Genomic DNA, 26787 nt, shown 5'->3' on the forward strand with positions numbered 1-26787 from the left:
TTCCATTACTTTATATATTTTTGTTGGGTCATTTAGTTGTTGATCTGATGGATCAAGAACGGTATTTCAATATATGGTTTTTGAATCATGCGTAAAGAATAGCTCTTTATTGTTGAGCCTGTATCCTTTTTAGGTATATTTATGTTACAACACATTACAATACCCTTGACATTTACTTTAGTATCTGTCATCTCTTATTTTAGAGCATTTAACCCTTGCTATCATCATGCTAATACTATTATTATGCATGCCTATCTGCTGATGGTAGCATGGTTTGATTGAGATGACATTTATTTTGGGTTTTGTTTATGATGGGAATCTAGTCTAGTTCACTTCACTTACCACTTACCACTGCCATAGATAAACCAGAAAAGTATAGGCAATTACCAGAGATAGACCAAAGAACGAGCATGCACCAAATACAGTAGACTGGGAAAGACCATATTAGCTACAGTAGCAGTAACACCAGCGCCATAGAAGAACCAAAGAATGAGCGACACCAGAGAACGAGCATGCACCAAATACAGTAGACTAGAAAAGACCAGATTAGCAGCAGCAACACCAGCAACACCGGCACCATAGAAAAACTAAAGAACAAACGACATCAGCAGTGAGCAGGCAAAGACCAAAGAAGTTACTTACCACTTGTCACCACCACAGATAGATCAGAAAAGACCAGATTAGCAGCAGCAACACCAGCAACACCGGCACCATAGACAAAATGAAGAACGAACGCCATTAGCAGAGAGCAGGCAAAGACCAAAGAAGTTACTTACCACTTACCACCAGAGATAGACCAGAGAACGAGCATGCAGCAAATACAACAGTAGACCAGGAAAGGCCAGATTAGCAGCAGCAGCAATACCAGCACCATGGAAAAACCAAAGAATGAACGACACCAGAGACCGGACAAAGGCTAAAGAAGCAACCACCAGACATGATACATCAAAGAAGCAGACAGCAAAGATAGCCGAGAAGTACTGGCAATAGCACCTACATATAACAAACAAAAAGAATCATCAAGACCTAATAAACAAATTCAGTTAGTGTTAATTCTACGCCTTTCAGTGCTCGATATCGAATGGTACCTAATATATTCCACTTTAAAGAAGCAGTATAAAGTACTTCTATCAGTGCACGACAGTGTTATTAGAAGATAGAGTGTTATTATCAATCAAAGAGTTTCCAAAACCACCATGGTTTGATATTAAACGCGTTTTGCAAAAAGGGAAAAAAAAAGGTGGTATGGAATAATGAAAGAACGCCGTATCCGACGTCACGACCATTAGAATTGGCCTCAGCCTTCTGCCGCGGCAGCCTTAATTGCGGTAATTTAATATGAATTTGTGCAGTGGGTGTTTAGAATAACGAAATATAGACAGAGTAAATACAATTAGAACTGAATATATTTATTATGTTATTCCAAGATTGAATAGGGATCAAAACTAGTGTAGATATCAAAGGTATTTATAGTTATTTGACAGTGCCGCAGCAATAGGACCTTGATCTTGAATGCGGGATAATTGTATAAGCCTTGAACCAGTAACGAGGATGTGCTGCATCAGAACTCATGAACCGCCAGTCAAGGATAAACAACAAAGATGATCCAGGATAGAATGTTCTTCCTAATAGCTTTGACGGAAGAACATTTGTCGGAATTGAAACCCACTTCCAGGGACGAAAGGCCATAGGCTACCACTCTCTAGGAACCAGGATATAGATTAGCCATTTGATGGCACCACTCATGTTCCTTCGTGCTGCTTGAATAAAGACCTCTCACTTCTACTATGCATCTCAGCTCATTCTCAGATCCTCTTATGTAATATACGACGCCTAATACATTTGCCTCTCAGAGATGATCTATATCCTCAACATTCGTCCCCACCAGAATCGATAATACTGCAAGAATTGTCGATTCGATAAACACTACACCACAGGAGATAGATCACACAAGCTTGGCTCGTTGAAATACTTCCTATGTGTTATCATGAATTCGGAACAATGGCCATTAAAACATCCCAATCAATGTAAAACCCAATGGGAAAAAAAAAACAATGATCAGGTAAAAAGGTACACTGCTACCACAACACATGACAACACCCTCTCGATCACCACTCTTACCTCGTCCCCACTGTCGCTCACCTTCCCACTTATCCTGTCTTCTTCCTAACATAAGTGGCCCGACGCCGCTTCGCTGGGGATTGAGGAGCCCCCGCCTGATCTGCTTCCCCAGTGGCAGCACGTTTCCTCTGTTGCTTACTCGGCATTTGAGCCACTCGCTCTCGGATGCGCCCTTCTTCTTGCTTCTGCAGCTGCACATGCTTTTGCCAATATCTTTGCAAAATATGGGGATCCGATACATCTTCTGCAGTTATCCACGAACACATGCGTTCACCATAGCCCTTCCATTTGATGAGATACTCACGATTCGCTGCTTTGCCCCTATGATCTCGAATCGCCTCAATTTCGAAATACTCATCATCAATGGCCTTTTCATCTATGTTCACCACCTTTAGCTCGGATGGTACATAGTTGCGATGAAGAATCTCATTCATTTCATCCTTCAACTCGTATGACCCGCCTTGATTTCTACGAATGACCGTATATGGACCATCATAAATGGGACTCAACTTGCTTGGTCGTTGACGTATCTTTACCATCACATGAGCACCCACTGGAATGTCCACGAGCATATGCTTGTCATTAAACCTCTTCTGCATAATCGCATTCATCTTGGCCTCTCGTTCATTGATCGCTGGAAATACCACCTTGTGCATGTAGTCAATACGCTCTTCAAGCTCTTTTACTGACATGATATCCTTAGGGATCGGGTATTTGTCTTTGTTGGCATAATCCTCTGGCAGTGTAACTCGCCTGGCAAACATCAGCGAGAACGGCGAAGTCATCGATTTACTCTTGATGTAACGATTACAACAAAGCTGCACAATTGGAAGGTAATCGCTCCATTCTCGCGCATTAGAGTTACACATTTTCCTCAGCGTATTCATCACAATTTTCACACTCGCCTCCGCACTCCCATTACCTCTGGCTGCGTATGGGGTAGAATAGTTGCGCTGCAAACCTAGGTTCTCACTGATTGCCTGAAGCAAGTGATTCTCGAATTCCCCACCATGATCGCTCTGCATAATAATAGGAAATGAGTAATCCCCAAACACCTTAATCAATTCTCTAGCAATGCTCGTTGCTTCCTTCGACTTTAATGGGCGCAAAATCACATACTTGGTACACAGATCTGTGACAACCATTATATACACATATCCATCAAAGGTCATCGTCATTGGGCCACCCAAATCCACTGACACATGCGACATCGGCTGAAGCGAAACTACATTCTTGAGCGGATGCCACCCTCTCTTTGCAATATTGTGCTTCTGACATTCTGGACAGCTACTGACCAACCTCTTAGCATCTTCATACACATTAGCCCAATGCAACCCTTGCGAGTGCAATTCTCTCACAATCGCCTGTGCGCCATAATGCCCAAACATGTGAATCTCTTGTAAAATCTCATCTCGCTCTTCCTCAGGAGGTGTCATGTAATCAAGATCTTCCTTCGCATTTTCAATCACTTGTGTAGCAAAGATATTTACTGCTTGATCTTTGCTATACCGCTTCTTCTTAATCATATTTTTTGCACCACGATTCTTGCGATTTTGCTCATGTCTCTCCCGACTACGCTCTTCACTTTCCTCCACTATTAACTGCGTACTCTCATTCTCCACAGGTGGATATAGTCTGCTCAATAAATCCGGAAAAATGTTCATTGCTCCTGGTAAATGCACGACTTCAAATGTAAAATCTAGGATAGTCTCAATCCATCCAGCCATCATAGGGTTTACCACTTTCTGAGAATGCAAATACACTAATGCTCGATGATCTGTCAGTACCCGGAACGCACGCCCATAAATGTACGTTTGAAACTTCCGCAACGCCAACACAATCGCATACAATTCTCGCTTCGTTGTGGACCAACGACGCTGCGCTGGACTCAGTGTGCTTGAAATAAAACCCACATACTTATGACGCCCCTTGTCATCTTCTTGGTAAATCACAGCCGCTACTCCATACAAACTGGCATCACACGCAATAATAAATTCCTTGTCGAAATCTGGGTAATTGATCAACAAATCCGCTTGCAATATCTTCTTAATTGCCTCAAAACACTCTGTATGTTGATTCGTCCAGTGCTTCATCACATTCTTGTTGTCTTTAATGAGGTCCGTGATCGGAGCCGCCACTCTATAGATCATTGGAATATGTGAACGCAAATAATTCACTAATCCCATAAACTGCTGCACTTGTTTCTTGGTTGAGGGTACAGGCCAATTCGCCACATTTGTACATTTGGATTTGTCTACTCGGATACCCTTTTCATCGACCACAAAGCCTAACAACCGCACCTTTCTCTGCATAAAATGGCACTTGCTCGGCTGTAAAATCAATTTTGCCTCTGTAAGCCGATCAATCACCGTTTTTACGGCTACCTTGTAATGCTCAAAATCCACGCCAGCGATAATGATATCGTCTAGAAAATTCTGCGTAGTAGATACCACTCGTCCTGACTCGTCACGCACTTGTTGCAATCCTGCTAGCAACGTAGATAGTGTAAATTGATACTGGCTTGGCAGCTGGCATAATCCAAAACAAGCCTTCAAGAAATAATATCCTTGGCCGTTAAAACTAAAGCTACATTTAAATTGGCTCTCTTTTTCAATGGGAAATCTGTGGTAAGCATCCTTCAAATCCGTGGTCCCAAAATACTTCATACCACTCAAGTTCTCAAAGATGTCTTTTACTAAAGGAATTGGGAAATTGTAGGGAGGTGGCAAAATACTATTCAACAAACGCACATCCAGACACACACGATGATCCACTACATTTCCCAACTTGTCACGCTTTGGTACTACCAGCAAAGGGCTATTAAAGGACGAATTGATTCTCGAACGTCCGATCGTCTTGGTATCCAACCACTTTTGAATTTGTCTCTCTACTACAGGCTTCAACGACTCAGCAATCGGATAGGGACGACGATGCGCCGTCGCTCCTTCTTTTGTAGGTAATTTCACTATAGCTTCTGGCAATGGACAACACGACTCGATAAGTATCTCTTCATTTCTCTTTAAGGATTCGCTAATATATGTCTTAAACTCCTGACGCTCTTCCTCAGTACCCGCAGGTGCGTTATCCGCCTCTAAATGTTTGCCCTCAAAGTCCAAATTGATATTCTCAAACATTCTTTCATTATGTTCTGTAGCATCTGAATGCTGATGCTCACTGTCGATGCGAAACGCCACACCAGTAAGCCCAATATTCATCTTTGGCAACACATCCACTCCCAACAGGACATCAAAGTCCAACCCTTGCTCAAACGGAACCACTTCTAATGCATGTTCAAATACAATGCCATTAGCATATTTAAATTTCAATGGAAATGTCATTGCCACTCGCTTCACAGACTTGGATAAAAATTTCAGGTACCCATCAACTTTTCTCACTTTTTTGATCTTAAGCACATTTATTAGAAACTTCAAACTAATACAACTAATTTGGGACCCGGTGTCCACCTTGCCAATGACCTTGATATTCTTAGATTCTACACATATCAACAACGGGGTCAACAACGCAAAGTAATTAGTTTCTGCTTTGTTCACATTCACACTAGGCAACTTACATTGGAAAGCCAACTCACTCATCAGCTGATCTTGATCAGCGACACTATTGGCATCGTCTGCATTGGCATCCCTCGAAGATGATGCCCCTAACGAGGACGAAGACTCATTATCCTTGGTGACCACACTTGCCGCGAAGACCTCATGATTCAGAGCCGTGTTGGACGGACCAACCCCAGGAGGACGACGAGTGCTGCAATCATGTCCCCTTTCAAATGGCTTCCAACACTTCACGCATTTGCCTTCACTCCTGGCCTTCTCGAACTTCAAAAACTGACACTCCTTAGACCCATGGGAATCATTCGGACCATGCTGCTTACAATGATACCTCTTGGTTCCACCACTGCTCTCCACTCGCTTGAACCCTCCATGGTTACGTCTTCCACTTGACGACATCCCTCTTGACGATCCTTGGTACCCACGACGCTCTTGACGATCCTCAAACGCAGCACCTGGCAGCAAAGCTGTTGCATGCGCATAGAAACGGTTGTCATCTCCCAACACATCGCGCGCCACTTGGGTAATTCGATCCACTGTCCACGACTCAGTGCCTTGTTCTCTCACCAAGGTAATGCGCACAGCCGTTTGCACCGGCAAGATTAACGACGCCATGAAGCGATCAGCCACTCTTGGATCATCCAACTGGAGGCCCGCATTGTACACTGCTTGCTGGAATCGACACGAGTAATCCATAATGGATTCAGACGCACTCATCACCATCGTAAATACTAAATCCGTATTGCGACGAGTAATCACTGCAGACCCAAAGCGTCTAGAGAACACTTGCTTCGCTTCCCACCACGAGCTGCACTTCAACAAAGTCTTGTCGACCCACGCACGATCCCCATTGGGCATACACAACGGAAGTAACTTGGCCCACTGCGCTTCCAAGTCCAACGATGATGAATTCAAGATGCTCTCAAAAGTACGCAAGTAATGATCTACGCTCTCAAACACTTCTTCGTTGGGAAAAGCCTTCACCGCTGCAGAAGCCAACTGGAATTTGGGTAAATCGCGACGATTCAAAGCCAAATTTTCACTACGCATCATTCCACGACTCATCGCACTTGTCTTGGGCTTGACCACATCCCGATAGCTACGCAATTCCACAATCGCATCCTTATTGCTGCTAATCACTCGCAGAGCCTCATGACGCTCTCTCGCAGTAGGTGCCGTTACTACCACCTTCAACAATTTCGCATTTTCTTCACGTAATGCCTTCAACGCATGCTCTAATGAAGCTTCTTCACTTGCTTCCATCGCCTCACTCAATGGCTCAGCTGCGGACTTCCCCCCAGATCCAACCTCTCCACTCACGCTCTCCAGAGGCTCAAACGCAGACAAAGCCGAAGAACCACCACCAAGTTCAGCCATCAATTCGTCTTCATCAAGCACTTGACCGTCTTGAGACAGAACCTCGGTAAGACCATCCATAGAAGGATTGAGATCGAAATCTTCCAGCGTAACAGGAAGACCAGCCGCAGTAGCCCCAGGGACTTGAATCGAACCATTTGCTGAACCAGCAGTAGAATTAGAGGACACAGAACCAGCAGACATTCTTGATTTAGGATTGGGATAATATAATGCAATATATAGAGGTACAGTAATTAATTGTAAAAAATGTTTAGAATAACGAAATATAGACAGAGTAAATACAATTAGAACTGAATATATTTATTATGTTATTCCAAGATTGAATAGGGATCAAAACTAGTGTAGATATCAAAGGTATTTATAGTTATTTGACAGTGCCGCAGCAATAGGACCTTGATCTTGAATGCGGGATAATTGTATAAGCCTTGAACCAGTAACGAGGATGTGCTGCATCAGAACTCATGAACCGCCAGTCAAGGATAAACAACAAAGATGATCCAGGATAGAATGTTCTTCCTAATAGCTTTGACGGAAGAACATTTGTCGGAATTGAAACCCACTTCCAGGGACGAAAGGCCATAGGCTACCACTCTCTAGGAACCAGGATATAGATTAGCCATTTGATGGCACCACTCATGTTCCTTCGTGCTGCTTGAATAAAGACCTCTCACTTCTACTATGCATCTCAGCTCATTCTCAGATCCTCTTATGTAATATACGACGCCTAATACATTTGCCTCTCAGAGATGATCTATATCCTCAACAGTGGGTATTTTCGTGTTCAAATTTGACTTGATCTTACATTTTTAAACGTTTTTCCTAAATTTGACTATGAGATTATCGTTGTTATACTTTACTTACTAATGCATTTAAAGAGAGTCATTAGAGGCGCATCAAATGATGCTGGTTACATTCAATTTTCAGACCGAAAATAATGAGCAATTTGCAAAAATATGAAAACAACATTTCTGTGAATATGTCAACATTTAGCATATAAAAGTTTCAAAGCAGTAGTTTCCAATGTTGCATTTCATCCTTACGATCAATTTGATATAATATGTATTATAGAAAAAGTTTTCGTTTTTTGGGTGAAAAACGCGATCGTTTGGTTTTCAAGAATTTTCCCTTACTAATACACATGAAAAAAACGAAGATTCTCATGAATTTGCAATGACCCAAGAAAATTTGAGATAAAGTATCAGTAAGTAAAGCGTGGCCAAGAGGAATCGTTTGGTGCTATTCCGAACGTCCACGACGCTTTGTAGCATGTGTTATTCTAGTAGCTTCAAAATAGCCAAATTTAGACAGAATTTGGCCTAAAAATAAGGTGTAGTAGGCTGTGTTTGTTGCATACAAGCATGCATCTTAGGTTACATTCACTTTCTCCTCAAGCCACCTTTTACAGTGTAGCAGCATAGATGATGTTTATCGTATCACATCACATCTATGTTTACAAGTCCAGTCAATTGTGTGTGCACAGGTGCCTCAGGAACTACAATACATTCAATCTCCCCAATGTCAAGATATCGAGATCCACCTACACTACATGAAACATATCGACTTAGGTGGCCTCTCAACAAGCTATACCAACAATCCATAAGGTCCCAGTGGCCTGCTATTTATATACCATCTCAACGTAGTAGTCATTGACCAGGGATCTACCATATTTAAGCAAGCTAGATGCCCTGTAATAAAGAAGCTCTTTGCTTTCGTTTTAGATACAGTTGACAACTGATTATTATCATCGACTTATTATTACGAATTCATCAGTGTTGCTAAACAGGCAAGTAAGTTACAGTTTCGTTTGATGACCCGGATGTTCTGCATTGTACGGAACTTAGTTTCTAAGTGATGGATGTTTTTATTCTAATTCTGAGGCTCTGATCTGTCTTTTTGAAATGCGCGTGCAGTGAAATCAGGTTTAAATAGATTTCACAAAAAAAAATAAAGCAATAGTAAAATACAATAGAAATCAACTGTATTTTATTTGTGTATAAAATGAACTGAAGATCCTGGAATTGAGTAAAAAAAGAAGAGTATTTATACATTTGCATCTAGCTTGTAGGATTAGTAGTGATGATAGAGAGCAATAGGTGCTGCTATTGCGATATCTGGCAAATGTTGTTGATGTTTGATTTAAAGTGGTAATCAATGCAAGAGCACTGGCCATATGGGTCAATTTGAGTAACCTTGATGGGCTTGGGTAAGCTATCGTCATAGCATGGTTTAATGTAGCCTTGATGGTTTAAAGTGTGATGTTTGTTATTGAAGTATGGACTCCTTTATCTGGGATATTATGCAACTATGGCAGCAGGGCATAGTTGTCATATTTGAATATGCTTGTTATTGATTTGATTCTTTTTGGATAAAGATATCATCACTTATTACGACCATCATGGGTGTGATTGAATACACTGTGATCAGGAGTGATTCATTCACACGATGTGCGATATAAGCGTGTATCTTTACTTTAGTATGTTTAAATGGTTGTTGATGTACATTTGAGCGCTTTCATTAATAGATCCAAATAGCATGAATTTGAATGAGTGCTATTTGGTGAACTTTGGTTTTCAATTAAGTTGCGTTTGGGTGGCTATTTCATTACAGCGCGATTCCAGTAGTAATTTTAAAGCTTGAGCATCAATGGTATGTTGCAAATTTGAATCTCACGACTTGCTCGGATTGACGAAGATGTTTGTCAGGTCAGCAGAGCACTTTTGATGGTCGTCAACAACAGGAATATTATGTTCAGTCATAAAACTAAGCTTAAAGTCTATTCACAACAAAATCAACGTTAGACAATTACAATCAAGGTGTGGAATTTGAGGCTTTATAGACTAAAATTCACGGAAAAAAAGAATAAAAAAACCGTATAGTCAACTTGATAAAGGTATGTTTTATTATCAAACTGACAAGTGTAAAGTAAACTGAAGTCTCGCTACCGGCCAGGCAGATGATCCTTCTTATATACTATAGCAATGGATAAAAGTTCTATTAATTAGATTGACAAATAAGTCAACTCAGATTGACTAATGTCTAATCATGCTAAAAGACAACTCCCGCAAGTTAATCATGATTTAGCGTTGCCTGGATGAATAATTAGACTCTCATCCAAAGTACCCTGATCTATCCTTTCTATAAGGATAATTAATATCAATCTAGTAGCATGTATTATCCGATAGGTACAGTCTTCTTAGTCTATATTAATAGTACATATCTGAGTGTATATCGCTAAGCATACATCTTTAGCATGTATCTGGATATATGGCATGTCTATAGCATATCGTATGCATGTCTATAGCATGTCTCATATATAGTACAAGTCTGTAGTACATAAAGTATCTGTAGCTAGTATCACGGATATAAGTATGCGTCTTATAGCGTGGATCATAAAGTGCATATCTGAAGCAACAAGCTCATATTGCATTAATCTTGGTGCCTATCCAGATATGGTAAACATCCGTAGTCAATGTCGGAATACAAGTATAAGTCTATAGCGCCATCCATGTCCGTGGTGCCATCTATAGCCTATATCTTATATAGTATAAATCTTATAATACTAGCGTATCTGAAGTCCATATCTTCTTGTAGTATAAATCAATATGTGGATGTATTCCACGAATAGATTCATATATGTATAATGTCATTGATGCTCGAGCTTTTAAATCACTGTAATCTCACATTTGAAAATACAGATCTGGTTTTGTGCAATGCAGAGAATCCCAGTAGCTATAAACCACTGCATTTTACCTACTTTTTCAGCAACACAGCCTACTACACCTCATTTTTAGGTCAAATTCTGTCCAAATGTAACCGTTTTTCAACTCGAATAACCCATGCCACAAAGCGTTTAAGACGCTTGGAATAGTGCCAAACGATTCCCCTTGGCTACGCTTTACTTGCTGATGCTTCATTTCAAAATTTTTGGTTCTGTGGAATACATCCACTATGATCTGCATTCCGACAGTTCATCCAGTTACCAGATTTAGATATAAACTGTATGTACACTGGATTAGATGTACGATATCGATTTATACTATGATCATGAGAAGATATGGACTTCAGATACGCTAGTACTATAAGATTCATACTATATAAGATATAGGCTATAGATGGCACCACGGACATGGATGGCACTATAGACTTATACTTGTATTCCGACATTGACTACGGATGTTTACCATATCTGGATAGGCACCAAGATTAATGCAATATGAGCTTGTTGCTTCAGATGTGCACTTCATGATCCACGCTATAAGACACATGCTTATATCCGTGATACTAGCTACAGATACTTTATGTACTACAGACTTGTACTATATATGAGACATGCTATAGACATGCATACGATATGCTATAGACATGCCATATATCCAGATACATGCTAAAGATGTATGCTTAGCGATATACACTCAGATATGTACTATTAATATAGACTAAGAAGACTGTACCTATTGGATACATGCTACTAGATCGATATTAATTATCCTTATAGAAAGGATAGATCAGGGTACTTCGGATGAGAGTCTAATTATTCATCCAGATAGAGCTAAATCATGATTAGCTTGCTGGAGTTGTCTTTTAGCATGATTAGACATTAGTTGATCTGAGTTGACTTATTTGTCAATCTAATTAATAGAACTTTTATCCATTGTTATAGTATATAAGAAGGATCATCTACCTGGCCAGTAGAGAGACTTCAGTTTACTTTACACCTGTCAGTTTGATAATAAAATATACCTTTATCAAGTTGACATTACTGTTTTTTTATTCTTTTTTTTCCGTGAATTTTAGTCTGTAAAGCCTCAAATTCCACAGGTTCATTGAAAATTCATGAAAATCATCGTTTTTTTACGAGTATTAGCAAGGGAAAATTCTTGTAAATCAAACGATCGCGATTTTCACCCAAAAAATGAAGATTTTTCCTATGATAAATATAAGATCAAATCGATAATAAATACGGGATGCAACACTGGAAACTCTTTCTATGAGATTTTCCTATGTGAAATTTCGACATTTTGGCAAAAAACACGTTTTCATATTTTTGCAAATTGCTCATTATTTTCGATCTGAAAGCTGAATGTAATGAGCGCCATTCGATGCAACTTCTTTAGTTCTGTAAAGTTATATTAGAAAGACGGATGTGATAACGAGAGTTTTTATAGTCAAATTGGGCAAAAACGTTTAAAAGACGTTAGATCAAGTCAAATTTGAACACGAAAATACCCACTGCACAAATTCATATTAAATTACCGCAATTAAGGCTGCCGCGGCAGAAGGCTGAGGCCAATTCTAATGGTCGTGACGTCGGATACGGCGTTCTTTCATTATTCCATACCACCTTTTTTTTTCCCTTTTTGCAAAACGCGTTTAATATCAAACCATGGTGGTTTTGGAAACTCTTTGATTGATAATAACACTCTATCTTCTAATAACACTGTCGTGCACTGATAGAAGTACTTTATACTGCTTCTTTAAAGTGGAATATATTAGGTACCATTCGATATCGAGCACTGAAAGGCGTAGAATTAACACTAACTGAATTTGTTTATTAGGTCTTGATGATTCTTTTTGTTTGTTATATGTAGGTGCTATTGCCAGTACTTCTCGGCTATCTTTGCTGTCTGCTTCTTTGATGTATCATGTCTGGTGGTTGCTTCTTTAGCCTTTGTCCGGTCTCTGGTGTCGTTCATTCTTTGGTTTTTCCATGGTGCTGGTATTGCTGCTGCTGCTAATCTGGCCTTTCCTGGTCTACTGTTGTATTTGCTGCATGCTCGTTCTCTGGTCTATCTCTGGTGGTAAGTGGTAAGTAACTTCTTTGGTCTTTGCCTGCTCTCTGCTAATGGCGTTCGTTCTTCATTTTGTCTATGGTGCCGGTGTTGCTGGTGTTGCTGCTGCTAATCTGGTCTTTTCTGATCTATCTGTGGTGGTGACAAGTGGTAAGTAACTTCTTTGGTCTTTGCCTGCTCACTGCTGATGTCGTTTGTTCTTTAGTTTTTCTATGGTGCCGGTGTTGCTGGTGTTGCTGCTGCTAATCTGGTCTTTTCTAGTCTACTGTATTTGGTGCATGCTCGTTCTCTGGTGTCGCTCATTCTTTGGTTCTTCTATGGCGCTGGTGTTGCTGCTACTGTAGCTAATATGGTCTTTCCCAGTCTACTGTATTTGGTGCATGCTCGTTCTTTGGTCTATCTCTGGTAATTGCCTATACTTTTCTGGTTTATCTATGGCAGTGGTAAGTGGTAAGTATCTTATTTCTTCTGGTCGCAATGATATAAAACTTCTTTGAACGCTTATATAATTGCTTCCTTTCTTGTGATAACGCATTCATGACGTTTGCCTTGTTGCGCTTTCTTCTTTATTTTCTTTTACTGGCGGTGTTTCCTCTGTGGCTTTACATGAAACAACATTAGTCATTATGTTGTATTGCATACTTATAGTACTGCTGTTGCTCCTGCAATTGTGCGTGTTTGTGTTGCTTTACATCCGACTATTACCACCATGCACGTTGTTCATGTATGCATTTTTGTTACAACAACAACGAGCTGTTCTGAACATCTTCAATGTTGTGTATGTTATACTTTTCTTTGACTCGCTTAGCGTGAGTGTTCCTTTTTTGCTTACATACTACTATACTTCTATAGTATCGTAGCATGTGATTTACTTTTCTTTTCTATTATTATTATGTTTCTTTGAAGCATACCTCTTTTTTTTACGTTGTGTGGATGTGCCTATCCCTGAAGCTCAACAAGACTTTATCCGAGGCTAGGAGGTAGATAGGCCGCCTCCACTTGGTTATCGCTACTTACTTTAGTGATGATTGAGGGTCTCAATGCCAGAATTTAAAAGCTAGGTGGTGTAAGTAAGGCATGCTCTAGCACCTGGGGGAAGTTTAATGATAGCAGTGGCTATATTGCTATTATAGCGGCGCTTAAAATTTTGCCTCACATCAAAACAGGGGGAAACCCTCGCAAATTTTTTTCTAGGTCAGCGGAGTTTTCAAGCGATTTGATTGGCTGAGAAGTCTAAACGGCGAAGGTCTACAACCAGTAGATTTCCTATTGATCTTTCATTTATCATGCTATAGTTTTTATAATAAAAGGGTATCCAAATAGTTAAAATTTATATTCTTCTTTATTCAAACGTATGATAAGTGTAATTATTCAACGTGTCTAATGTACATGTATTATTTAGCTATTTTACTATCTAGGAGCCGCAACGTTAACTGTCAGTTGGTCCGCAACGTGAGTTTCATTTGGGATTTTGATTTGCGCAATCAACTTGTTGGTTTACGGTTCAAGGTGTTGACATACCTCTCTATGAAATGCAGAGAACAATTGTACTTGGCCTATATAGTTGAGATGCCTCTTAATATATGATGATTCGGTTTATTTCGTTATCAATATATATTTGTCAATGCTCTGTTATTTCACAGTTAAATTCATTAATTGGCTGGATTCATTTACTACATTTGATCTGGAACTTATTACACTGCTTCTTGTGAGGGATGTCTTTCAAGTTAATTATGTGGGAAAGTAATATAGGCACGAATTCAGCACAAATGCAGCCAAGTTATGAACAAACTGTTGTGCTAGAAGGGCTACAACTGTCTATAAAGATTAAGGTTTTCTTGATGGGTAGATATGTCTGTGTTGTGCAACAATATGGACAAGCCATGATAATTGAAGTGCATCTCAGCTATCTAAATGCTGAGGTTCACCAGATGTGATAAGCGTTGTACAAGATAAATTGCTACTTTGGCATTCAGAACTTAGTATAAATAGAATAACTCTTGTCTTCATCAATAAGTCTTTAGTTTTTGTGTCTGATCTTATTCAAATAAGCCTTTTCTTGTTTTTATAATATCGAACATTTTTTATGAGCTAAAAATAATAATCCTTTTATTCTTTGTGCTAAACACAAACGTTGGAGACATTTGTTCAAAGGTCCTGGCATCATTTCCTGTTGTGCCATGATGAGGTTTTTGCCCCTCGAGAAGTGTTGTAGATTGCATGATCAAGACGATGATAAGGGAGCTTCGCACTATTGCATGGCCTACCAGCACCTAGGTGAAGCTTGATCTGATAACCCAACCTTGATATGAAAAACGTGAATTTTAATATGTGAAGCGAATGTATTTTTACATTAGGCAGAATCATCTGGGAATGGCGATTCTTGTCTGCAGTTGTTACCTGGACCTAATAAGGTCAAATGGATGCTTCTGTTGGGTGAAATAGCATTTGCATTTACACAATTGAAGTAATTCTCTTGTTATGGCGTTGCAGTATAAGCCTAGATTGGAATTATACTAGTTACAAGCTGATATAACTTGCAGCGCTGAAACTGTCAAGATGGATTATCATTGTTCAAATAACTAGATTGAATTCTTTTTTTTTTTTGTCATGGTTTAGATCTAGACGCTATTTTTTTTTTTTTCTTGTAAAAAAAAATGACTGACTAATACTTGTGGTTTCCTAGTGATAAAGTGTTATAGTAGATAATCCAACCTGATAACTGCTACGATCATATGCCCTGAGTTCAATGGTAACATCTCTTTTCATTGGTGAGCAAGTAATTTAAGCATGAAACAGACCATTTAAACACAGAGAGAATACCACTTTTAAACAATGGACAATAGCATGATGTTTTGCATGGATAAAAGGATTTTGTATGTATAAAATTACTTGAAGTTTATTATTAAGCGAGAAACATCATTCTATTAAAAGGTTTTTGGTGTATACAAGTGTAAGATGGTTCTAAAGCATCAATTCAATTTAGATCTTTCCCATGAGCAATTCACCAACGATGGCCTTGGCAGAAAGACGAATAGTGTTGACAATGGAGACGATATCAAGAGTGGAGAACATGGCATCAAAGAAACCGAAAGGCAACATGAGAGGAATCCAACCTTGGGCATATTCAAGGGCCCAAGCATGTTCAGGGATCTTGTAGTGTTGAGCATCACCTCTAGCCAAATGGTGCATCTCTCCAGGCTTAAATACAACTCTCTTAAGATCACCAGCATTAGCAGCCCATTGTTCACCCTCCAAAATAATAAAGTAGTCATCAGCAAAGTAACGTCCAGTGTGGCCTTCAGTTCCAACAGGTGTACCAAAGATAATGACATACTCAGTGATAGAAGCGTGCATGATATACATGGAACCCATAGCACCACCAGCGTTGTTGAATACCCATTCCTCCTTCAATTCAATGTGGCCAGGATATTCCTTCTCCAAATCCAATGCAATGTTTGTAATCATAGCGCGGGTATCATTGGCGTACAATGCAATGTTCTTTTGAGCCACTTGTTGAAGCACGTTTTGATCAAAGATATACCAACGTTCCTTGATTTGATCCAAACCCATAAAGACAGCAATAAGCAAGGTCGTGATGAAGAGGAACTTTGTCCAACAGCTCCTTCCTTGAGATCCTGATTCAGTCTTGGCCATAGTTGAGAATTAAAGGGAAAAAAGGTTAAGTTGTGGAATCAGGAAGCCCAATTCATTTGCTTTATATACGCAAAATTTTTTTGCACGCGGAGTTGGTGCACAAGGTCTGCAAGTCCATCCGTTGCTCTTCAAACGTATTGTGTAGCATTGTGCCTATTGTAACGGATAAAGGGGGGGGGGGGGCAGCGAGTTGATTTATTTAAATATATGGTAAAGATGACTATAGATGCTAGAAGAAGTTTACTTGTTGGAATCCATGAGAGGGCCTCCATCGACTTTAGCCTTTTTGGACTTGTTGGCCTTCTTTTGTGGAGCAGTAGTTGCTGATGCATTGTTGGAGGCCTCCTTTTCTGCTTTGGCTTTCAGGGCAGCTTCTTCTGCGGCTTTCTGTCTTTTCATAGCTCCTTCATGCACATCCTTGGCCCATATGGCAGCTTGCTCTGGAGTCAATGCTTCTGTAGGGACCACACGATGGTACCGAAGCGTGCCTGTTGCTGATTGTGCTTCTTTGGCATATGTTTGTTGTTTTAAAATAGCAACATGACTATCTGCCTCTGCTTCCTGGCCTTGGTTATATCGGAAAGGTTGTTGTGTGTTACCTGTCATTTCAACGTAGATGGTTAATAGTGTGGAATTCTGAGTGCGACCGCTGTTTTGAACTATCTCTGCCAACTCGGCTTCATGGAGTGGGAATCGAATGCAATCAATATCGAGGTCGGATTTCATACAGTCTGAACGATACCACTTTTTTCCTCCGTAGGAAAGATGCGACAGTTGAGAGAATTTGACAATGGAGATGAACAGTAAGCCGTATAATGCAATGCGTCTGATCGTGGCTGATAAACGGTTGGTGCATGCCTCTAAAAAGACTGCGACGAGGCCAATGCCGTAATAGATGGCTCCCAGAATATCGGGCATGGCAGTAACATGATCAGGCAAGAATCGAAGACAGCTGACATGAATGACAGAAGCAGAGTAGAACAAGACGATAGATTTTGTGTAAAAGTCATTGAACAGTGTATCCATGCCTGTTCTGGATTAGTATTCACGCTTGGATGCCAATGCCGCTATGACCTACCCGCGGAATGAAGCCACATCAAATAAGAGGGCAATTTGATTTGACGCTGTGCCAGGAACGCATTCAGGCCCAAGAAGCCAAAGTATGCTACCATGGTTGACAAAAGGAGACGTTGGACAATAGGATTGAGCACAAGATGAGCCGAGTAACCAGCCAATTCACTCCAAATACGAAGAGTAGCACGTTGAAAGAACCATTTGTTTGCAGTCTCTTCACTGTGGAGCTTGGGATTCGCAGCACCGTCGTTGTGTGATCCAGTCTGAAGACGATCGTAGACCACAACAGGATATTTTGCCATCAATTTGTGCACCTCGCTAAACTTTTGCTTGGTGGGGATTTGCCCGTATGAAATCATTTGCATGCCTTCCACTGTACAAGAAAGATGAGCACATGTTACATACAGCCCTTAATCGCGAATCCAACTTACATTGATCATGGTACGATGATTCTACAATCCAGGACGAGACATGAGCAGCAGCACCAACCATGCAGGTTACTTCTTGATGGTTCTCGCCGTTGGGAGGAGGATAGTACGAGTTATGACTGATCAAAGCGCAACCACGGACATGAGTGAGGCGAAACTTTTGGTTGAGTGATTTCCAGGTAATGTTCTTGTTCTTTTCATGGAGCCCATCATCGTCCAACACGCGCAATGTCCAATAATCATGCGAATCCTGAATGAGGCGATCACCATAGGCGCTTTTTATAGGTTATTTAGTCTCTCTCTCTCTCTCTCTTTTTTTTTTTTTTTTTGTTTGCACGCATACAGCCATCATCTCGGCGCTACTTACGTTACTTCATTGTGTTCCTTCTTGTTGGTCATTTGAGGGCGATGATCATGCGAGTGCAATTTACGAGTAGATGCAAAGTGCTCAAGGCGAATCTGATCCAAATTGCGCACAAATTCCACAGGCTGAGACGAGTTCCAGATCTGAGTGTTCTTGTGTACAGTCCAAATGTTGTTGATATCGATGTGAGGGTACAATGTCACTTCTTGCTGAGTGCTTCCGCCAGTGAATCTCTTTCTGTGCGAGTGAAGATACCCGCCCACAGTGCCATCGTGTCGAATCACAATTTGCGAACCATAGGCAATGTCTATTTTAGCGTTAATATCACGCTTTGTTTGTTTGGTTTCCAGTAAATGTTTGTCTAGTACATACTTGGTTGACTAGGCTCAAGCGAGTTGCCTTGAAGAGAGTACTTGAGATGTGGGCTTACCAGCAAATCATGGTCGCCAGCATTGGGAATCAAGTTGAAATGTATCTGGAAAATGGCTAAATAGACACACAAGGGTAGCAACATGGTGGAAAGCACATGTGTAACGATGTTTTTGACAATGCTCTTGATACTGTTGTGCTTTTCACATAATTTGTTCCAACTGTCATTCAAGATGGACACCCACAAGGCGGGAATCATCAGCACGCCTGTCCATTTGGCACTGATGGCACAACCAACAGAAATACCAGACATTATTTGCCAAAAGCCTGCTTGGGCAGTGAGCTTACCATGACTATGTCAAGACCACATCAGTATTTAGCAGCACTATGTGTATATAGCGAGCCTACCTCTCTTGCGTGAGCTTATTCATCAGTGCCCACGAACATGTTGCTAATGCGCCAAAGAATAGCACATATACCTCAGGTGTAGCATATCTTGATTGTGTTACAAAGCCATTCTCTGCCCCCCCCCATTCCAATCAGTACATTAATTAAACTCTGACACTTTTGATATACACTTACCAAATATTAACAATGCAGATGCCAATGTTGCTGCAGCGCGCGAATGGCCCATCGTGCGCATGGTAATATAGGTTAATGGCACAAGAGACGCTCCTAACAGTGCTGAGAATCGTCTTAATGCGACAATAGGGAAATCTACAAAGGGTCTTTCCAGTAGGGCGTCAGTTATGCGTAGAGATCTTTGGTGCGTTGAAAGACTTACTGTCCTGGATAAGCCAGTTCTTCAGTGCCATAGTAACCAGCAAGACGTGCTAAACCCGTTGACACAAGACCTGCTAATGGAGGGAATCTGCCAATAAAGAACTTTCCTGCCATATACCAATTCACTTGCTTTGTGGTTTCAATCTCAATGTCAGTGATGTAAGCTGGGAAACCTAGCTTCATGATGCGAAGATAGAGGCTCAGTGATGACAGCACAGCGAGACGCACTTGATCATGGATGGCAGCCACCCAAGTAGCTTCTTTGTATGCGATGCCCTTCTTTTCGTACTTTTCATCATTGTCATTGACAACAAACGGATCGTCTGTCTTTTCTGCAATCTTTCTAGACCGAACAGAGAACATGGTGTATATGAGAGAGAGAGAGAGAGAGAGAGAGAAAGAAAGAAAGATGAAGTTCAATGATTTATTATACCTGAAATGGGATTATTTCATTTCTATATAAAGTCTAATTTCATGCATTATTATTTACTAAATAGCACAACACAGTGTATTATTACAGCATTCTTCATTCTTTGCCGTGTGTGCTTGTTTTTAATATAAGCGACATTGTCTCTGATGATTCGTTCGGTGCAACTGACTGTTTGACAGCAAGGCAATCAAGCTCTTTAGCGCATCCCTTCTACAGTCATCTGTGTCGTAAAGCTGCTATTCAGCTTGTACCGAGGATGTTCTTTTGTGATCTCTGACCAAAGATGACTGATACGTCTTGACATGCAAGCAAGAGGAGCTCTAGCCATCGCATGGTTGAAAGTATACAAGAACTCTATGAGAGCAACAACATCTAGAGAAACAGTGCAATTGATCAGGCAAGCTGTTGTTATCGATTTGTATTGCACTATACATGACATGTAACGAACTTATTATATACGCTTTGCCTTGTCAAAGCATCTTATCCGCAATATACTTTTCTAAATGTCCTGGATGAATTCACTTTCTAACATGGTGTAAATGAACAACTTGAGAAGGTGTAGCTAGCCAAATCCTTCTAATAAATTATGAATTTCAAACGCAAATCATTGTGTACATTATAGCATCATTTCGTGTATTAGGTAACCTTGGATGTTAAATATAGCTCCTATTAGCCATGTTGCCTTTGTCGATATCACGCACACTATACACCTCTCTTCCAAGCACTCATTGTAACCGGTCAGCGGCTCCTCCATCCAGCTATACATTACAGAGGTCTCTTTGTTGAGTACATCCACAAATGAGCCCACATTCGATGGAGTTGCAATAACTCTTGGCTTGCTGGGCTTTGTGATCCCGCACTCAATTTGTGTGTGTGTGTGTGTATGTGTGTGCTTGCCGCTTGAGATAACCTCTCGCATCTTTTGGTTTCTTTGTAGTGTTTCTTTTTTTTCTCTCTTTTCTCTCTTTTCTCTCTACACTTTTTTCTTTTTATGTATACACTTTTTTATCTTTTTTACCTATAGATACAGTGTATAGCAAAACCAAAGCCACAAATCTACATTTAACACATCATAATACAACACACTACAAGACATGTCTACAGTTACAAGAAGAAGAGTTGGAGGACAAAGTGCCAACTCGGACGATGACACTCCAAACGATTCCTCACAACACTACCATCAGCAACAACAACACAGCAACAGCCCCATGGCTGACAAGAAAGTAGCCTATGACCCGCGTGATATAGACGAGAGTAAATCTACACCCAAATTGACATTGATGGAGGAGGTGTTGCTATTAGGTTTAAAGGATAAACAGGTAAGCAGGATGTACAAGATATACCCTTCTTTCATCTAGCCTCTGAAACACGTGTTTTTGCTCGTATATAGGGCTATCTTTCATTCTGGAATGACAGCATCAGTTACGCTCTGCGTGGTTGTATAGTCATTGAACTGGCTCTTAGAGGAAGAATCGCCATGGTCAAAGATTCAAACCGCCGAAAGTATCCTCTTTGTGATAGATACATTGAGGTGATCAACGAGAATCTGACAGGTGAAGTTTTGTTGGACGAAGCTTTGAAAATGATGAAGATGAGCGAAAAGATGAGCGTATCCAGCTGGATTGATTTGATGAGCGGTAAGTTTACCAAGGGTGTATTCTATAGCAAGTAGACTAACGCATTTAAACTAACTCGCTAGGCGAAACGTGGAATGTCATGAAGATTGGATATCAATTAAAGCAAGTTCGTGAGCGTTTAGCTAAAGGTCTTGTTGATAAGGGTGTATTGAGAACAGAGAAACGCAATTTTTTGTTATTCGATATGGCCACGCATCCAGTAGCTGATCCTGCAGTCAAAGAGGAAATCATCAAGCGAGCTTGCACCATGTTGATTACTCGAGTCTCACCTGCTTCTGTAGATGCTCAGTCAGATGTACCTCATGCCTATGTTAGAACTGTTAGCATGATCTGTGCAGCCTACGCAGCCAATGTGTTGGAAAATGCTCTGCTCTATCTTCAACCTGATTTGAGAGAACAAGCATTCAACAAGGTAGATGAGCTGATGAACGACTATTCCTCTTGGCCATTCACTGGTAGCAACGGCAAAGTTGAAATACCCTCTGGAACAGATCTCTCGTTGGAAGTCGTTGCAAGTGTTTTGAATGTGCTTGCAAAGATGGATGCTATTGTAAGTGTGCTGGTTCATTTATGTGTGCTCTTGTATTAATCCAACGTTTAGCTGTAAATCCTTCCAAGCCATGAATCACTCTAATTAACGCCATACAACTACATTTCCTAACCTCTTAATCCTCTTACCGTCGCTCTGAACCACCATCATCACCTCGACTTGAATCACCAACTTGTTTTGTTTATCATGTGCCATCATATCATATATATATATAAAGCACCACTTCTTTCGAAAAGAATTTGAATTAAAACATCCCTTGTAGCCCTTTACTTTGTATTTTTCCACTTCTAACGACATGAGTCATTGCTCTCTGTTGTGTGGATCCGATCACTCTACATGTTGTCCATCTCAAGTGTAACGCTCTTATTTTATTAGTGAACTCAATAGCATGAACTCATCCCAATAAGCAGCCGATGATTCAGATATCACCATGCATTTGCTGAGGAGGCTGGTTTATGCAACAGATCTACATGACAAGCGTACCTCGAGAGCAGTCTTAAATAGAGTCACCGAGAGCTTCAATGGACATGATCCGAAATGGTTTGTATTGGAAAACATTTTTTTTTTTTTGCTTGCACTATTATTAATCCAGCATGTCAGCAGCAAGTGGACCCACTAACTTTGCTGATGATGGCAAAGATGTCATTGAAAGACAAATACAAGTCAAGAGCGAAAAGCATCAAGACATTGAAGACCTATATGAAATCGATCGCACGGTAGCTCGTATCAAGGAAGGCAACTACAGGCGCATTGCACTCCAATTTCCAGACGAATATCTAGCAGATGCAGCCAATGTAGCTAAACAACTGGTGGAAAAGACAGGACAGGACATCTTCATCCTGGCAGATACATCGTATGGTAGTTGCTGTGTGGATGAAGTGGCTGCTGAACATGTCAGCGCTGATCTGATTGTACATTATGGTCGATCTTGCTTGAGTCCGTAAGTGTGGGATGCCATATATTGCGTGTACACAGAAACTAATGCTCAAGAAGCACCTCCCGCTCCCCTGTCTTGTACGTATTTGGTCAGCAATCCATCGACATGGAGCACTGTCAACAGGAGTTTTCGACCTTATTTCCCGATTTATCTCAACCTGTTATCATCATGTGCGACGTGGAATACTCTTATGCTGCAGAGCGTTTGACAGCTGAATTAGCAAAGACCTATCAGCACATTATTCCCACTGTGATTCAGACAGAATCCAAATTACAGCACACGTTGCACCATACACCATCCCGAAACAGTGGTGGTTGCGGCAAACACGAAGAGCGAAAGAAGAATGGAGAAGCTTGTTGTGGAAAATGCGATCGTGATTTAGAAGATGCATACAACGACGACGATGAGTCTCCTATTCTTGCACCAGCCACGCATACAGACGTGGAAGAACTCAAGGCAGAGAAGAAGAAGGGTGGCCGCTACTTTGAGTTACCCAAAGGCATCGATATCGAATCATGCGCCATCTTCTTTGTTGGAGGAGAGAGTCTGACGTTGACTAACATTATGATGGTGCACAACAAATGTCCCGTCTACACATACAACCCCAAGACCAGAGAAGCAAGACAAGAGTCAGTGCAAGTCAACAAGATGTTGATGAAGCGGTATTTCCTTGTGCAAAAGGCCAAGGATGCAGACACCATTGGTATCGTTGTGGGTACATTGGGCGTTGGTAAGTTGTTGATGGCGTTGGTACGACAGGCTATTGACACAATAGACAGCATCTTATTTGAACATTATTGATCATCTCAAGAAGGTCATCAAGGCAGCTGGCAGAAAATCCTACCTTTTTGTCATGGGCAAGCTGAATGTAGCTAAAATGGCTAATTTCATGGAAGTGGATTGCTATGTATTAGTGTCCTGTCCTGAAAATAGTTTGATTGATTCCAAGGTATGTTATATATATATTTATACACCTCTTTTAAGACAGGGGAAACACAAGCTAATCACATTGAAATGAGCAGGAGTTTTACCGCCCAATTGTCACCCCATTCGAGCTAGAAATTGCACTTATCAGGTATTATTAAAAACTTATATTCATGCAACTACACCACTCACCTCTACTCATCTTAAAAGGGATATGGAATGGACTGGAAATTATATTACTGATTTCTCAAAGCTTTTACCTCAATTGCGTTCAGATGACTTTAGTTATGATGAGGTATGTGGCACAGTCTACTTGTCCAATGGTAACTAAATGCCTTTTTTTCAGGAACAAGATCAAGATGCTTCCAGTGATGAAGAGCCCCATTTCTCCTTAATTACCGGCCAATACAAATCAGGTCCATTTCATAGAGCCAACAGTGGTGGACCAGCTCAAGGTGGTAAGAAAGCACTAGTTTGTATGAGTTTTAGATCAGAATGCTGATCCATGGATTTAGATTCTGGCGAAGTCTTGACAAGCACATTGACAGATTTGACATTAAGAAGCAAGGAAACGAGCATATCCATGCTTTTAAATAGTACTGCAGGTAGGTAGTCATTTCATTTTTTTTTTCTATCCCTCTCATCATCATGCCTCCTCTTCCCCTTTGTTCTTTTTGTTGATGCTTTATGTAGGAGAGTACCTTAAAAATAGAACGTATAGAGGCTTAGAAGCTAACGTGGGTCAAGATGAAGCAGCCGACGTGCAAGAAGGCTTATCGGGCATTGCTAGAGGATACGTCTATGAAAAGGACAATGATGCATCGTCGGAAAAGGAAGAGTAGTGGTAATAGTAGTATCGATTTTCATGCGCATGTAAATAATAATATCAACACGAGTGAATCCCTGGAAGAGTGTGTCTTACTGTGTGTTTGGTCTGTTTTGCAATTTTTACATCAAATGCACACATATCACGGCGATTCACTTGCCCTTATATGTACAATCATGATGCGATCTATCCATTCAATGGAGTGTGAGTGAGAAGGATATGTCGTTCAAGCGTCAACTGGCGCGCATAATATACACACATACCGGTGATGTTAAACTAGAGATTTTTCCATGATGTCTTTTTTTTTTCACTCTGCTGGCCTTATCATGTATGGTTGTGCTGGTTCCTTTGTGAATAGTCTATATATTGATGACTTGAAGATGCTGAAAAAAAAAAAAAAAAAAAAAAAAAAAGCCAAGGAACAACTCCTTCAAGGGGATGCGATGCTATCCTGAATTCGGATAAAAACACATACACACTGTCTTTTCTGATTGTCATTTATGTGTGGTATATCATTGGAATTTCTTTTTTTATAGCATTGCATATATATAAAATACTATAGATGAATCAATTCAAATTTTACTTCTTTTTCCTCTTGTTACTTTTTACCTGAAAATGACATTGGACACACTACAACCCTTTGAACAATTTTTTACTGTATCACCAGCTTCCACCTCAACCTCGACCCCCACCACAGCCAGCACAAAATCAGATGATAACTACCTTTTAGAGACATTTCATCAGTATCCTCATGGTGATTTTCGTCCCACATTCTACAATCCTTTCGAAATAAAGCATAGACGCAGAACATCTCGTGCGCAACTCAAAGTATTGGAGAAATCCTACCTAGAGAATCCAAAGCCAAGTGCTGCCATTCGACGCATTTTGGCTCAAAAACTTGAAATGACACCTCGTGGTATTCAGATTTGGTTCCAAAACCGAAGAGCAAAAGCAAAATTGTTGAGAAGAAAATCAAGCAGCACGCCGTCCGTCGTAGCGTCAGCAGTAGAGACAGAAGAAGAAGAAGAAGAAGAACAAGAGCAGCAACAAGCGCCATATCATTTTGATGATGGCATGAATGCAACCAATACATCCTTAAATACTGGTGATATAAATCAGTCTTCAATCCTATTTTCGCAGTTCTTTACAAACAACTATGCTGTAGCAGGTGTCGATTATGCCAATGTTACTGCTCCTATTGAAGCAGAAGATGAAGATTGGCGTGTATGGCAACTAAATGACAATATTCGCACAGTAGCTACTACGGCTGCTGCTGTGGCCGCTGCTTCATCCTCAGGTCAACAGCAACAACAGTCTGAAATGAGACGCAGGTCATGTCCTATAATGCCACCTGCACCTCGTCAACATCAGCATCAGCAAATCAACATGGCATTAAATCAACCACAAGCAAGCTATCTATCGCCGGTATGGTCTCCCAACATGCTATGCAATATCATGTCACCCATGCCACCACAGGCTCCACAGCAACAGTATAAAAGAAATTTTTCTTATGATTCCAGTAGTTTTGATTTTTTGGCCTACTCGCAACATACACCACCACTGACAGCATCGTGTTCTGCTTCTACAGTAGCTGGTTCACCCATTTCGCTAGATAGCCTATACATGAATGATCCAGTTGTGCTTCCAACAAATCAATACTACAATCAATCGCCACTATCAGCAACAACAACTTATATTCCAGACTATACTATGCCTCAATTCATTTAAACCAACAGTCGACTAAATTATACAAATATGCCCTACATACATATACATATCCTATGCTTTTCCACTATGCCCTTATCTCTCTCACATTATCTAGCAACAGCCATAGATTAAACCTCACCCCTTCTTATTGTTTTCCCCCCTTCTTTTCAACATAACACCCCTCATAAATCATCATATATACATACACATTTCAACATTCCTTCTCTGCATCTCAAACTATATGCCTC

General features: G+C 40.5%; 8 protein-coding genes across 8 annotated transcripts; 4 read left to right on the top strand and 4 right to left on the bottom strand.

Annotated features, from left to right (window-relative positions):
* Positions 1-383: 383 nt before the first annotated feature.
* Positions 384-739, bottom strand: NSP1 (FG-nucleoporin nsp1; the record flags this gene model as incomplete). The annotated part of the gene is made up of 2 exons (XM_064821345.1): positions 384-587; positions 653-739. The coding sequence occupies 2 exons, from the start codon at positions 737-739 to the stop codon at positions 384-386; spliced, it is 291 nt and encodes a 96-aa protein (XP_064681031.1).
* A 1411-nt stretch (positions 740-2150) lies between these two features.
* ATC70_001959 (uncharacterized protein) lies at positions 2151-7247 on the bottom strand (the record flags this gene model as incomplete). The annotated part of the gene is made up of 1 exon (XM_064821346.1): positions 2151-7247. The coding sequence occupies one exon, from the start codon at positions 7245-7247 to the stop codon at positions 2151-2153; it is 5097 nt and encodes a 1698-aa protein (XP_064681032.1).
* A 5659-nt stretch (positions 7248-12906) lies between these two features.
* On the top strand, positions 12907-13262 carry ATC70_001960 (N-alpha-acetyltransferase 40; the record flags this gene model as incomplete). Its single annotated transcript, XM_064821347.1, has 2 exons — positions 12907-12993; positions 13059-13262. 2 exons carry the CDS (start codon positions 12907-12909, stop codon positions 13260-13262), a joined length of 291 nt encoding a protein of 96 aa, XP_064681033.1.
* Positions 13263-15835: 2573 nt separating this feature from the next.
* ATC70_001961 (uncharacterized protein) lies at positions 15836-16510 on the bottom strand (the record flags this gene model as incomplete). The annotated part of the gene is made up of 1 exon (XM_064821348.1): positions 15836-16510. One exon carries the CDS (start codon positions 16508-16510, stop codon positions 15836-15838), a length of 675 nt encoding a protein of 224 aa, XP_064681034.1.
* Positions 16511-16750: 240 nt separating this feature from the next.
* ATC70_001962 (uncharacterized protein) lies at positions 16751-19891 on the bottom strand (the record flags this gene model as incomplete). The annotated part of the gene is made up of 8 exons (XM_064821349.1): positions 16751-17538; positions 17589-17957; positions 18016-18287; positions 18380-18683; positions 18749-19098; positions 19154-19265; positions 19328-19473; positions 19530-19891. 8 exons carry the CDS (start codon positions 19889-19891, stop codon positions 16751-16753), a joined length of 2703 nt encoding a protein of 900 aa, XP_064681035.1.
* Positions 19892-21052: 1161 nt separating this feature from the next.
* Positions 21053-22202, top strand: ATC70_001963 (uncharacterized protein; the record flags this gene model as incomplete). Its single annotated transcript, XM_064821350.1, has 4 exons — positions 21053-21277; positions 21349-21595; positions 21658-22145; positions 22197-22202. The coding sequence occupies 4 exons, from the start codon at positions 21053-21055 to the stop codon at positions 22200-22202; spliced, it is 966 nt and encodes a 321-aa protein (XP_064681036.1).
* A 536-nt stretch (positions 22203-22738) lies between these two features.
* On the top strand, positions 22739-24848 carry ATC70_001964 (uncharacterized protein; the record flags this gene model as incomplete). The annotated part of the gene is made up of 8 exons (XM_064821351.1): positions 22739-23085; positions 23136-23812; positions 23862-24031; positions 24105-24157; positions 24217-24301; positions 24353-24464; positions 24522-24611; positions 24700-24848. 8 exons carry the CDS (start codon positions 22739-22741, stop codon positions 24846-24848), a joined length of 1683 nt encoding a protein of 560 aa, XP_064681037.1.
* A 599-nt stretch (positions 24849-25447) lies between these two features.
* Positions 25448-26560, top strand: ATC70_001965 (uncharacterized protein; the record flags this gene model as incomplete). Its single annotated transcript, XM_064821352.1, has 1 exon — positions 25448-26560. One exon carries the CDS (start codon positions 25448-25450, stop codon positions 26558-26560), a length of 1113 nt encoding a protein of 370 aa, XP_064681038.1.
* Between the last annotated feature and the right edge of the window lie 227 nt (positions 26561-26787).

This window comes from Mucor velutinosus (assembly GCF_035048745.1).
Source record: "Mucor velutinosus strain NIH1002 chromosome Unknown tig00000093, whole genome shotgun sequence".
Lineage (NCBI taxonomy): Eukaryota > Fungi > Mucoromycota > Mucoromycetes > Mucorales > Mucoraceae > Mucor > Mucor velutinosus.